General features: G+C 34.2%; 1 protein-coding gene across 4 annotated transcripts in view; it reads left to right on the top strand.

The window, feature by feature from the left end:
* The first annotated feature begins 532 nt into the window (after nucleotides 1-532).
* Nucleotides 533-12,251, top strand: part of LOC128202680 (5'-3' exoribonuclease 1-like) — a 73,765-nt gene continuing 62,046 nt past the window's right edge. For all 4 annotated transcript variants that reach the window (XM_052903726.1, XM_052903725.1, XM_052903728.1 and 1 more), the window contains exon 1: nucleotides 533-672. In XM_052903726.1, coding sequence (XP_052759686.1) covers nucleotides 598-672 — 75 coding nt within the window. In that variant the 5' untranslated portion in view covers nucleotides 533-597. The remainder of the gene's footprint in view (nucleotides 673-12,251) is intronic.

Genomic DNA, 12,251 nt, shown 5'->3' on the forward strand with positions numbered 1-12,251 from the left:
GAAATAAGTCATTTTTAAAGAAATATTAATTCTATAACTTTGTAACCTTGAAAATAAATGTGGAGCAGTCTTTCGGATAGTTTTATTTTCGATTTTCAAACGCAATTCTCAAGTTAAAATGAATGTATTGTATCCAAAAATCTACATTAGCCACTAAAGAAGTAGCCCTAGACATTATATTTTCATTAGATTTTTTATTACTAAAAATCTTTCGACAAATAGGAGAAATATTCAACATACTATTTAAAAAAGGTATTGACACATTATTGTGTTCAATGTCTATCTCATTTTTAGAAAAACAAATTATATCAATTACAATAAGGCCAGCACACGGTGTTTTCCCTTTCGCCGACATCTTCTCAATCGGCCTCAAAGCCTCCCCTACTGCTTAAAATTATATATATATTTTGACAAACGATGTAAAGGGAGTCCTTGCGTTAAACATTGACTACTATCAGTTGTGTGTATCCTAATAAAGAGGTTCGGTGTAGTTTTTACTACATATTTCAATTTCAATAGTTGTCAATGAAAACAGAAACTCGTATTGTGTTTTAACCTTCATAAGTGAATTATATAAATTAATGATCTGACAAGATAATGGGAGTTCTGAAATTTTACCAATGGATATCGGAAAGATATCCGTGTCTGTCAGAAGTTGTACGAGAGTTTCAGGTGAGGTAATTTTTAACAATAGGAAAAATTCAACAAAAAAATCTAAATATAGTTTTAATTATCGATAATTTAAAGGAATATATACAGTATGAAAGTTAACAGGTGGTTACATTTAGGGTTAACGATAGGGTTTTACGTTGTATGTTAAACCCATTTGCCAGTAGAATAATCGAGCCCTGAATACATAAATGATTACATGATTACAATTAGTATAACAGATACCCAGAGGCCGAAACGAACAAACCAGAAAACAAATAGCCATACAACATGACAACAATAGCCATATAAGAAAATATAAATCACATATAAATGATGCCAACCATTTCACTAGTTTACACATATCATACCGATTGTGGATTTTCTAAGCCAATTCAATGTCTCTCTTTCTCTGTTGGTGTGTTATAATATCTACTGCAACATTAATAATAATGAAAAAGATAGAGGTCGTGACTCTTTATTATAATTAATGCAATACATGACTAGATAATTATAAATATGCCACTATACCAAAATGCATATTAACACAGCCATGTACACACAATATTATTGAAACGTAAACAAACATAGCAATTGTAACGCACTTTAAATGCCAAAAAAAATATAGATACAAAACTAACCTCATCAGCCACAAATGACAAACACATAAAAGAAATACTTTGATTCAATGGGTGTGCGCGCTTCCTATAAAACTAATGTATTACTGCACAATGTTACAATGTCACATAACCAATTATATATTAATCAGAATCAAAACCAAGATAATGCAGGAAATGATCATACGCTTAACTTAATATAAACACATTTAAAAAAAACCTTATGGTCAAAGGGATACAGTTTGTAATTCTTGTCAAACCATGTTCAACAACTACAAGAATTGGAAATAAATGCACATTACGCATTTTCAAGCTGGTTACATATTTCTCTTTTTTCTCAAATGACTCCTGTCCTTTCCTCGTCATAGCCTATGTATACATGAAAAATCAGGTCATTTTCATGTCAACATATTATGTACAATACAATATAATGTGCTGGCTTTTACTACTCTCTTTTCCTAAATATCAAATGACTATAGGCATAAACTTTGCTACACTTCCTCCAAATTAATGTAGACACTAATATACAACCTTTATAACCCTGCAACTTCGCATTGCATATTAGCACCAACGCCTCAAACGCACCTACAACTCCTTGTATATGTGCCAAATTGACAAAATATCAAACTAATTTAATTATGGATTTTGGATACATGGTATACTCATACCAAGCAAAAATAAATTGCGTCTACACAATTTCGCTTCAGTTACAGCACGCACATACATGAACATATTTATTTAATATGTTGTGATTTTAAAACAAACGGTAACATTTTATCAACTCAATATTGTTCTATTAAAACAACATCACATCATGTAACTTCAAAAGAAAAAATATCACATACTTAGAATATCCCCTAATAGCCTATAGGCTATATCACTACTTTATTTTAAAAAAAAACAGATTTAAAAAAGCGACCTGTATTGCTTCATATTCTAGCTCAGGGTCTTAATCATCTTCATCACATCATCGCTAAGAGTTAAACTTCTAGTTTGGGTGTGTACTTTCTGTTCCATACCCACGTCTTCAAATGCATTGTCTTCTTGCTGTTTATGTTAACCGCTGGCATCAACTGTATCTAATAGATCAGTATCCTCAACCTTAACTTTCATATCAAGTTCCACTTCGTCTTCTATACATATCCACTTGTAACAGGTTCAGGTTTGTGGGCGTTCCACCGATATACGTTATGAGAACGTAATATACGCCTTTGCTGTCAAAGTATTTAGTGCCATTACTAGTCTATTCTTTCTTCTTAACTTCAATGTCCTTGATTGATCAATCCTTTTAATTATATTTTACAAATACCTTATTCTTAACGAATTCAACATCGTCATCATTCTCAGCTACCTCGTCATGATAATCCAACAGGAACAATAAACTGCGATGCACGCTTTTCTCTTCTTCTCGTGATTTCACCTTGTAGACAGTTAAATCGAGTATTGATTCTTCTTCGACTACATCAGCTTCATATTCATGCATGTCCTATATCTTGTGTTTACTATCGACACTATTCACAAGGACTCTATATATCCATATTTTTATATTTTTATCTGTTTTCCACTTTAGTTATAGTATTTCTTTTGCTATGATCTCGTATTATCGGCATGTTTATCTACAATCTCCTTGGTAGTTTGCATCCTCTTCTTAAGGTATTCTATATACTTTGCAGTGTTCTTATTCCTTGTCTGTTCTGGTCTAGTATTATCTAAGACAGTGTCGATTTGTAGTCGTTGATTTCGTCCAAATATCAATTCGTGTGGCCAGACACGTGTCACTTCATGTGGAGTACTGTTGAATGGAAACACCAATGAGCTCAAGTACTTCTGCAAATCAAACTTTTCTTTGACCCATAGAGTTTCAAGCATACTGGGCAGTGTCTTGTTGAAGGGCTCTGGTCCGGCGTTGCCTTTAGGATGGTTTGAAGTTGTGTTTCGTTGTTATGTTAATGACTTTCATGAGTTCCCTTATTAGTTCGCTCTCAAAATTTGCTCCCTGGTGTGACTGAAGTGTTGTAGTGATTCTATAGTGAACAATACATTCGTTATATAAAACTTCACTAGTTGTCTTTTATATTTAATAGTAGTAGTGGTTAGATTTTCCATCTCCAAGTAAGCATATCCAGCTATTTTAACCTTTTTATTTTGACTTATGGCACTCTCAATTACAGCTATCCTCCCCTCATCGTGTTAATTCTTTTCTCCTATGGCAATGTTTCTTAAGCTGCCATGGGATATGAGAGCCAGTCAGAAAGATATTGTTTGCCAAAGTTCTCTTTGCATTTATTCAATAGCTCGTTTGAAATATGTGTAACAATGAGGTTTTGGAGTGGTGGCAAAATACTGCGTATCTGGTGAAAATAAAGCAGACAAGAGTGTGTAGTAGATTTAGGCTACCTTTCACCTGTACTCATATAAGCTTAAATTAGGCCTATAATAGCAAACTATTTCCATCATCTCATTCAATATTTAAGATATAATGAAGAGGTTGGATTTCAATACAAAATAATTGAACTTTTATGATAACTTTCAGACACTAGAGAGACACAACTAACAGTATCAAAAAACTCAGACACTGGACTATTATTTAATGAAATAATAATCTCATTTCGGGTTCCATCCCACAGCCTAAGCACTTACTCCTCTTGGCAATCTTGAATGACGTTTCGCTTTTGCTAACCATCTGTGCCAGTATGATTTGGCAGTTGTGTTAAACATGGCCCGTCACATTGCACACGAAGCTCGTTGGAAAAACGGTTTTGCCTTCTATAAGTCATTGTGACATTACATTACCTCTTCCTTGTCCTATGCTGCCTTTTGGTTTATTATCTTACCTTTCTCGATACCATGTCTGTCCACGTCCATATGGCTTTCTATCATCCTCCTTTCTTTAAAGCCTGTCTATCTTGTCATTAGCTATTTCATCATGTCCTTCATCTTTTTTCATCCACTCTTTTTTATGGTTCATTCTCTCTCTTTTCTGTATGAATAATTGCGTTGCATGGTTTCTTCTGCTCTTAGCTGCTATTCTTTCTCAAGTCAAGACTATAATACTTTTTTTCAAAAAGCTGTTGTCGGATCCTTTAAGTGCATTTAAGTTGACAGTATTATCGAATATATATTGCAGTCTGCCACAAGAGTAGAACTTCCTCTCTTGTTTCAAGAGTGTCATGCTCATTCTTAAATTGTTTCACGATAAAATTCAGTGAGGCACTAGAACAAACGCCTATCTCTTTCTCCAGCATCACCCTTCCGTGCTCTCTGAATGTCAAGCATTATCTGATCTGGGTAAAACACCAGCAGTCTTTTGACTCTCAACTTCATATTTAAATGTCTCCAATATTACTTCCCCTTTTCCTTCCTCACCGTAAAAGTTAGATAATTTCGGAAACATAAAATGTCCCAGACTTAACATCACTTTTAGGTGGTTTATTGTCATCCTCCGATTCTTGCGCAAAAGCTTTCGATACTTAGATGATATATTATGGCTTTCCATCTCCGGTTTAATGCAGTTTATGTAACGTTTCGAAAATTTGAAGTCATTCTGATGAAACAGCAAAATCACCAACAGCCTCATCATATAATTCTCATCAACTTCTTCTGGTGAACTCATCTTAAAAAAGTAATCACTGATCTGTAGTCACAATGATTAAATAAATAACCTGCATAATAACATGTGCAATCATGTTCACCAATGAAGGTCTATTAAACATCTACAAAATCACAACTTATACAAGCATAATTATATGTGCATTATCGCTCACTTTTAAAGCACTAATACTGAATAACAATAATCCAAAGTGCTACAACAATTAATAGTCACATTGCACAATTTTCCTAGAAACTATCTCACTGTCCCCTTTTCCTAAAACAAATCACTCAGTTATTCAGGTAAATGACCCCTATGTGTAATAAATCCATTTATTAAATAAATCAACAACACAAAATCATGATGTAGGAATAATTCAGGTGACACCTTAATAAAGAAATGAACTAAGTTTAATAAGTTTAATTAATTTAATTTAACTGATATCACCCCATTAATTAACTTAGTCCATTTATCAAATTGAAATAAACAATCAAATAAATCAAACCGAAACAATTTTATTGAATTAACTCAATGTTTTTAATCAAATACTAATTAGCCTATAGGCTGTATGCCGACGACCGTGGATCAACAAACAATGTAATTGCCAATCTAGACACAAACATGCACGCCATAAATAATCAATCTTCAAATTAAATTGAATAAATAAAAATAAACAGTACTAAGAATTTTATAATACTCAATTATTAATCGATCAAGTTCACAAAATACAATAAATAATTTAGTCAAATCTCAAAATAGATTAACAATATCATTTTTTTATTTGTTTATAAATGTCGCAGAAATTAAATAACTTCAAAGTTAAATAAATTAATTTAGTAAATTATTTTTAATCTAAGTCTGGATAACGCAATACAAATCAGAACAGAAATTAATCACAAAACAATTTCATTTCTCAATGGTCAAATATAATAAATAATTTTTTTTCCAACTTTCAAAGTACAAACTAGGGGAACAGAAATTAAGCTAAATCACCCTCTTTTCTCCTTTTTCTCCTGATTACAGTAATGATATTCACAAATATAAGTACCAATATAATAAATAAATACTACAACTAGTTTTCCTCTTAATACCAATCAATAAACACTTCTAAAGGTGCAAATTCCGTTAATGTCAAATATTCGTGATATTCCGTTCGTATTCTCCTAGCCTACAACCTACTCAAAGGTCGAAAAAAGGTCAAGCAGATTTGTCATCAAATTAAACGTCAGGGTAGTCAATGACGTAAACAGGTATGAATTCCTTACAACCAATAAGAATTCAACACCAACAGTGTTGTGTATTGCTACTTTGCACAATCACGAATTACAGCGCTTTAAATGCCAAATGATAGGACAATAGTTAAAATTGCATCTGATAAATCATTTAAAAAAAAGAAGTCTGTTCTTTTCAAAGAGAAATTTGCTTAGTCTTAGAAGAATGTTCAGTTGAATTCCGGCTCTCTTGCACTTGTGATATTTATGTGTCAATTTTTAATATGTAATCTAGCTCCACTCCTAGAAGTTTGACCTGTTAAGCACATGATACTATGTTGCTAAATATAGTCAATTTCATTATGTGTTATTTTGCCAATTGATATAACTTGAAATTTATCCGAGTTTGCTTGCATTTGAATAAAGGAGAACCAGTCAAGGAGTTAATTGCTTTCTGTTTCTAATGTTGACTTTACTACATCTAAATGTTGGTGCTAGTAGGAAATTGTGTAGTCATCAGAATAATTGTAGCGATGGGTAATGCTGGTAATGCTGGTTAATAGAAATATGTCGCTTTTGAAGATGTTGAAGATCAGTCGCCCTAGTATGGACCCCTGGGTACCCATGATAATGTGGTGTCGTGTGGTTGTGTGGTATCCTTATATGACTCTGTTTTCTTACTGAGAGGTAACCTTTGGGGGGGGGGCACATGATTTATCTGTGAAACCATGATACTGGAGTTTGTGAATGATGAGGCGAAAGACAGTCGAAAGAGTTCGACAAGTCTATTAGTATGGCCCCTACATGACTGTTGTTATTTGAGCTAACCTCCACAAGGCTTTAAGATGTAGTGTGACATTCAACGTTTGACATACAATCAGTAAGATACGGGATGAAAATGTTGAAGAACCAACCGATCATATATGATTCAAATATTTTGAAAGAGATTGTAGTATGCTGACTGGTTAATAATTCTTTTCAATAAATGGGTCATCGTTCTTGTATAAAGGTTGTCACTTTGTCACTCGTTCATGTTTGTGGTTTTGCGGGAGTTGGGAGTTTTATCATTGTGTTTGCCATGTTGCAAAAGGATGTAGTTAGTGATTCTTTTCCTGCGTGAATATAATTCTCTGCTTTTCGTAGTATTCGGTCGACCATATTAGCCTTTTTAGGGTTGAGATTGTGGATAACCTTCTTGACAGTGTTTTCATGGACAGTTTGAAACACAAATTTGAAGATGTTTTGTTTATTATTTCAATAGCTGGTAAACTTTGGTGCTGATTATTAATCTAAACGTTTACCAATATTTCAAGCTTTGTTTATGTAAAATGAGTTTATAGTGTTTTGTATGTGATGAATGTGTTTTGTGTTGTCCTGAGTTTAATTGTATTATCCGACTTGCTCTTTTGAGATAAAAACAACGTGTTTTTGGTTCCTTAGTTTGATGTTGTTCTTCCAGTTAAAGTTACTTCTGTTCTTAAAGTAATGATATTTAGCTTGTCTTGTATTATAAACAATTTTCCTGTATTGTTAATTCGTGTTAGGTGGATGCCGACGTTTAGGTTATTAGTGTTTGATTGATGCAGTTGATGTAACAAAGTTTCATGAGCCCAGTACACATCACTGACATCATTAAAGAGATGGCAAGCCTGAAAAGTTACATAAGACAAATCATGGTTAAAAGCTGCAGGATCAAAACAAATGTAGGATATAAAAAATCCTTAGTTCTTATTAAGACAATGTTCTTTGAGACAAGAAGCTATAATATAACGACAATCATTAAGACCATAGTTGAAACTTATGGTTTTCCCTAAATGTTATTTTTTTACTCTTTGTGAGTATTAAATAAATATGTGATAGATTGTGGTTTTGAGCAAAACAAGTGGGCCCTTTTTCAATATTAGTAAGATTAAAATGTCACAAATTGTATCAAACAAAAGGCATTTGTCTTTTCTAAGAAGGTAACAAGTCATGTCGCCCATACATATCACGTGTTCAAATTTGGGTACAATTCGTCTAAACAGTTAAGTAATAGCTATTTCGAATATGCTATCAGACAATGATGGTTGTTTGGTCACACATAAAATACCCCACTTCCTTTTGTTCATGTCTACTTTGGGACACATACACTCTTACTTTCAATGTCTCTATGTCTCCTCTTGAAAAAGAGATCATCTCGGAAGAAAACCCCCCCTCCTGTGCGTCTCTTTCTCTTCGTCCCATACGGTGTCTTTCTGTCTGCAAAATGTTGCTAAAGAAAGAATTGTCAAACTTAGTTTCTGCAATTATCAACATGTCCGTTCTTTTATCAGAGAGGATTTCTTCAAAGTCATCAAATTGGTAGCGAATATTGTTGTCGTTTAGTATGATTATACTAAATGTTGTGTTGGGTCTGTTGCTTCTGTTGCTTCCATATTTAACACATTTCACATTTGAGTACTCTGTGGTTTTTGTTAACATGTTAATAGCAAACACTGCATTTATTTTCATTCCGGGTGATTGGTCCACTAAATGTCGCCCTTTCGTAATAAAAGAATTAATACAAGTAAATATGAGTTGTTCTTTTCGTGTAAAGCCTTTCCTCCTGGGAAGAGCCATCGGGTTACCCCACCCACTCCTCTATCGAGGCTAACTTCAAATGAATTTTTTGGTCATCCTGTACTGTTAAAATGGCAATAAAAGCACAAATGTAGAAACTTGTTTGAATAAAACTCAATTTGAAACTGAATAAAAAAACGAGAGCGTAGAAAAATATTCTTACGGTGCACACAAAACATATCTTTGTTAAAAAAAGAAAGACAATATAATTGATTATGGAAACTTAGGTAGAAACCTTTATCAGATAATAAATCAATCAATTGTAACCACGCCCCCCCCCCCCCCGGGTCCGGCGAATAGCGAGAATTTTGACTTTCAATCCAGCTAATCCCGGGTATAATCCTTGCCCTGCGGGGACACATTGCAGGGAAAATCCCCACCAAATGCACCCGCACTCCAGGGACATCTTAGGTTAGGCCCTTTTCCCGCTATTTTCAACGCGAAGACACAACCACCGCACTCACTCGGCACTGTGGGACCACCTGGAAGGTAAAAGCACGGCATATTTTCCCCGCTATCCCCGATATACACCCGGGGGTGGGGGGGGGCGTGGTTACAATTGACTGGTGCAAAATGATAGGGTTCTACGTTCTATGTTTATTCCATAAACTAGTATTTTAAACGAGCCCTGAAATACATAAATGAAAAAATAAATTATTAATAAATGATGTCACGATTGGTACTACAGGTATCTTTTGGCCGATACTTACAAGCACATATAACAAATAACTACACAATCACATGGCAACAATATACATTTAAGAACAAATTAAACACATATAAAGCTTGAAAACCATTTCACAAGTTTTCCGAGAAAATAACGATTGTGTGAATGTTTCACGCCTGGCTGTCAAGAAACTGTTAAATAATATGATACAAACTAAACTAAACCTGTTACGGCAACTAACATTTCTCTCTGTCTGCCTGCTGAATATAAACACACATCATGAAGCTGGTCCAAGGGAGACAATTTGAAACTCCTGTCAAATCATAGGTAACAACTACCAAAACTGGGAATACATTAACATTACATCTGTTCATGCCGGTTACATACTTGAAATGAATCAAAATTAAGTTGTAACTGAATAATGTTTTATATATTGTGAGAGTTAAAGATTCGTTGCGACAGGTTTAGGTTTACCTGTGGCAATGTCCTGTGCGTTATCTGAAATACCCACAATTTCCTAGCCTAAAAACAGTATCTGGATGAATATATATCTCGAAAATATACCTGCTGTTGCGCGCGATTTTTGACTTGTAAGCTGAGTTAAACTAGCATCGATAAAGTCATATAACTTCATAATAGGTACGACATGTAACGAACCTATGATTTTCACAGCTCTATAAACCAAACGTCTGTAAAAATGAGTTCGGTATTTTATTATTGTTTAAGTTTTAATGTGTTTTTTTTTCTTATAAAAGTTCAGTGATCATTATTGAAAAATAGATGCTCTCTCCAGGTACTTACATAAAATTACGTTATCGAAAATCAACTTCATACGGTTAAAATTGTCAAAGTGGCCGACTAAAATCTGATCGGCCATTTTGTTCTGTTAGAAGGGCACATTGCAGAGTATTTATAATGAGTATTACAAAAGATGCTACTTCGGCTGTATTCAAACAAATACTGTTCCAGTGAAAACATATCTAAATACATTAAAACATACAAGTTGCACTAGAGTCGATCCAATTTAGTTTGATCGTTTGTATGACACAACCATTCTCTTTCACCTATTATTTATTTAGAAGAACTATTTGCGTTTGTTTGAAATTCATTTTGAAGGGCGCATTTGCCCTACACCTGAGATAAATCCCTCATGTGATAAATGACGTCATAAATGCTACGTCAGAAGGCAACATTTTGATTAAAATTAAGACTTAAATCAATGATAACTTCTATTTAACTACACCATTTTAAATGAAACAAAGGGCAGTCTATGCCGCTTAAAGAGCCACGCCTTCGTTTTCTTACCGGAGTTGGTAAAGTGATTAGTTTCATCAAACACTTTGACAAACCTGTTTCCAAAATAATGTTTTAACATTGATTCGTCTGATGACCGTGTTGTGAAAAGGATGAAGTGACTTAAGAAACTACACTTTCAATCAAACTCTGGTAAAAGACCGAAGGCGGGGCTCCGTAATCGGAGTAGACTGCGCTATGTTTTATTTAAAATGGTGAAGAAATAGAAAAGTGATCTTTGTGTAAAGTCTTCATTCGAAGCAAAACATTGCCTTCCGACATAGCATATATGACGCAATATATCACTTGGTATACACACACTGGGCTATGGTTAATGTCTGTATGATGCAATATAAATCTAACCTTAATTGAACGATTGTATACATTGTTTACGTTATCGAATGGGTCTACTTAGCGTTATGATAATGGAGTTAAACGCTGGCGGCCTCATCGCAGTATCGTATATCTTGAATCCTCTTTAGGAGGTCAGACCCGTCGTGGCCGAAGATGGCCGAATTGTCACGACTGAAACTGACAGGTGTATACGGATAACTGTCATACGGTTTTACTTGTGTATTCTTTAGTACTACATGTTCGGCTCGACTATTCGAAGAACAAGGATAGCTATACAACTCACTCTGGCGTCGGCGTCGGCGTCATACCCAGGTTAACTACTTTTTGTAGTGCACTAATGATTCATACAATGGTACTTACCAGTCCAACCTACTTGTATAAGTTAGATAACTCTTTCTTGTGTTAAAGATAAATATTGCCTCTTTATTGTTTGACTTAAAAATTCTGGTTAAAGTTTATTATGTAAGCACATATAATTCAATAACTCAGCAACTACTTGATGTATTGCATTGAAACTTTATACAATTTGTACAATCAAGTATGATAACTCTATCGTGCAAATAATGCAAAGCTTGCCCGTTTATTATTTGACTTAGAAATTCCGGGTTAGGTTTTGCATGTTATCTAATTTAATAGTGATATATGCATGTTTCATAAAAAACATATGGAACGCTTAAATTAAAAAGTGGCGGAAAAGTCAAACGCGCTGTCTCTGTGACAGAGCTCTCAGATCATACCTTCCATAATTATAAACTGTCGTGTTTATTTGGTTAACGGTGACACTTTGAAGGAAACCAAATACACACATGGAAACAATAATACTAGGAAGTCATCTTGTTCTTATCCTTGTAGCAATATATTTCAATTTCAGGATTATTTTAATGAACAATCTTACCTGGTCTTCTTTACCACCACAAACCGGCGTTGTTCTACAACTAATCAATTTTACTTCCTCAAGGTCACCTAAATACGATTAGAAATTTCAAAACAAATTGTTTATGTTATGCCACAATATTGATGAGCCCAGTTTAGAGAGTACGGAAGTTTTCAGTGCTGATAAACTTATTGAGCAGAGTCCAAGACTGGAGACATTATTTTCGTACAGGTTTGAGAATAAATATCCAGCTTAGATATTTGGTGTGTAAAATTGGCATGTGGTCCTCTACCAATAATAGTTAAATTATGCCCATGTGTTCAACATTGGCCCCGCCCCGATGGTCACACCTGTGTTACATAGCGATACAAAGAAAGAAAACATAGAATCTTCTTGTCTG

Source organism: Mya arenaria, chromosome 9, assembly GCF_026914265.1.
Source record: "Mya arenaria isolate MELC-2E11 chromosome 9, ASM2691426v1".
In the NCBI taxonomy this organism is placed as follows: Eukaryota; Metazoa; Mollusca; class Bivalvia; order Myida; family Myidae; genus Mya; species Mya arenaria.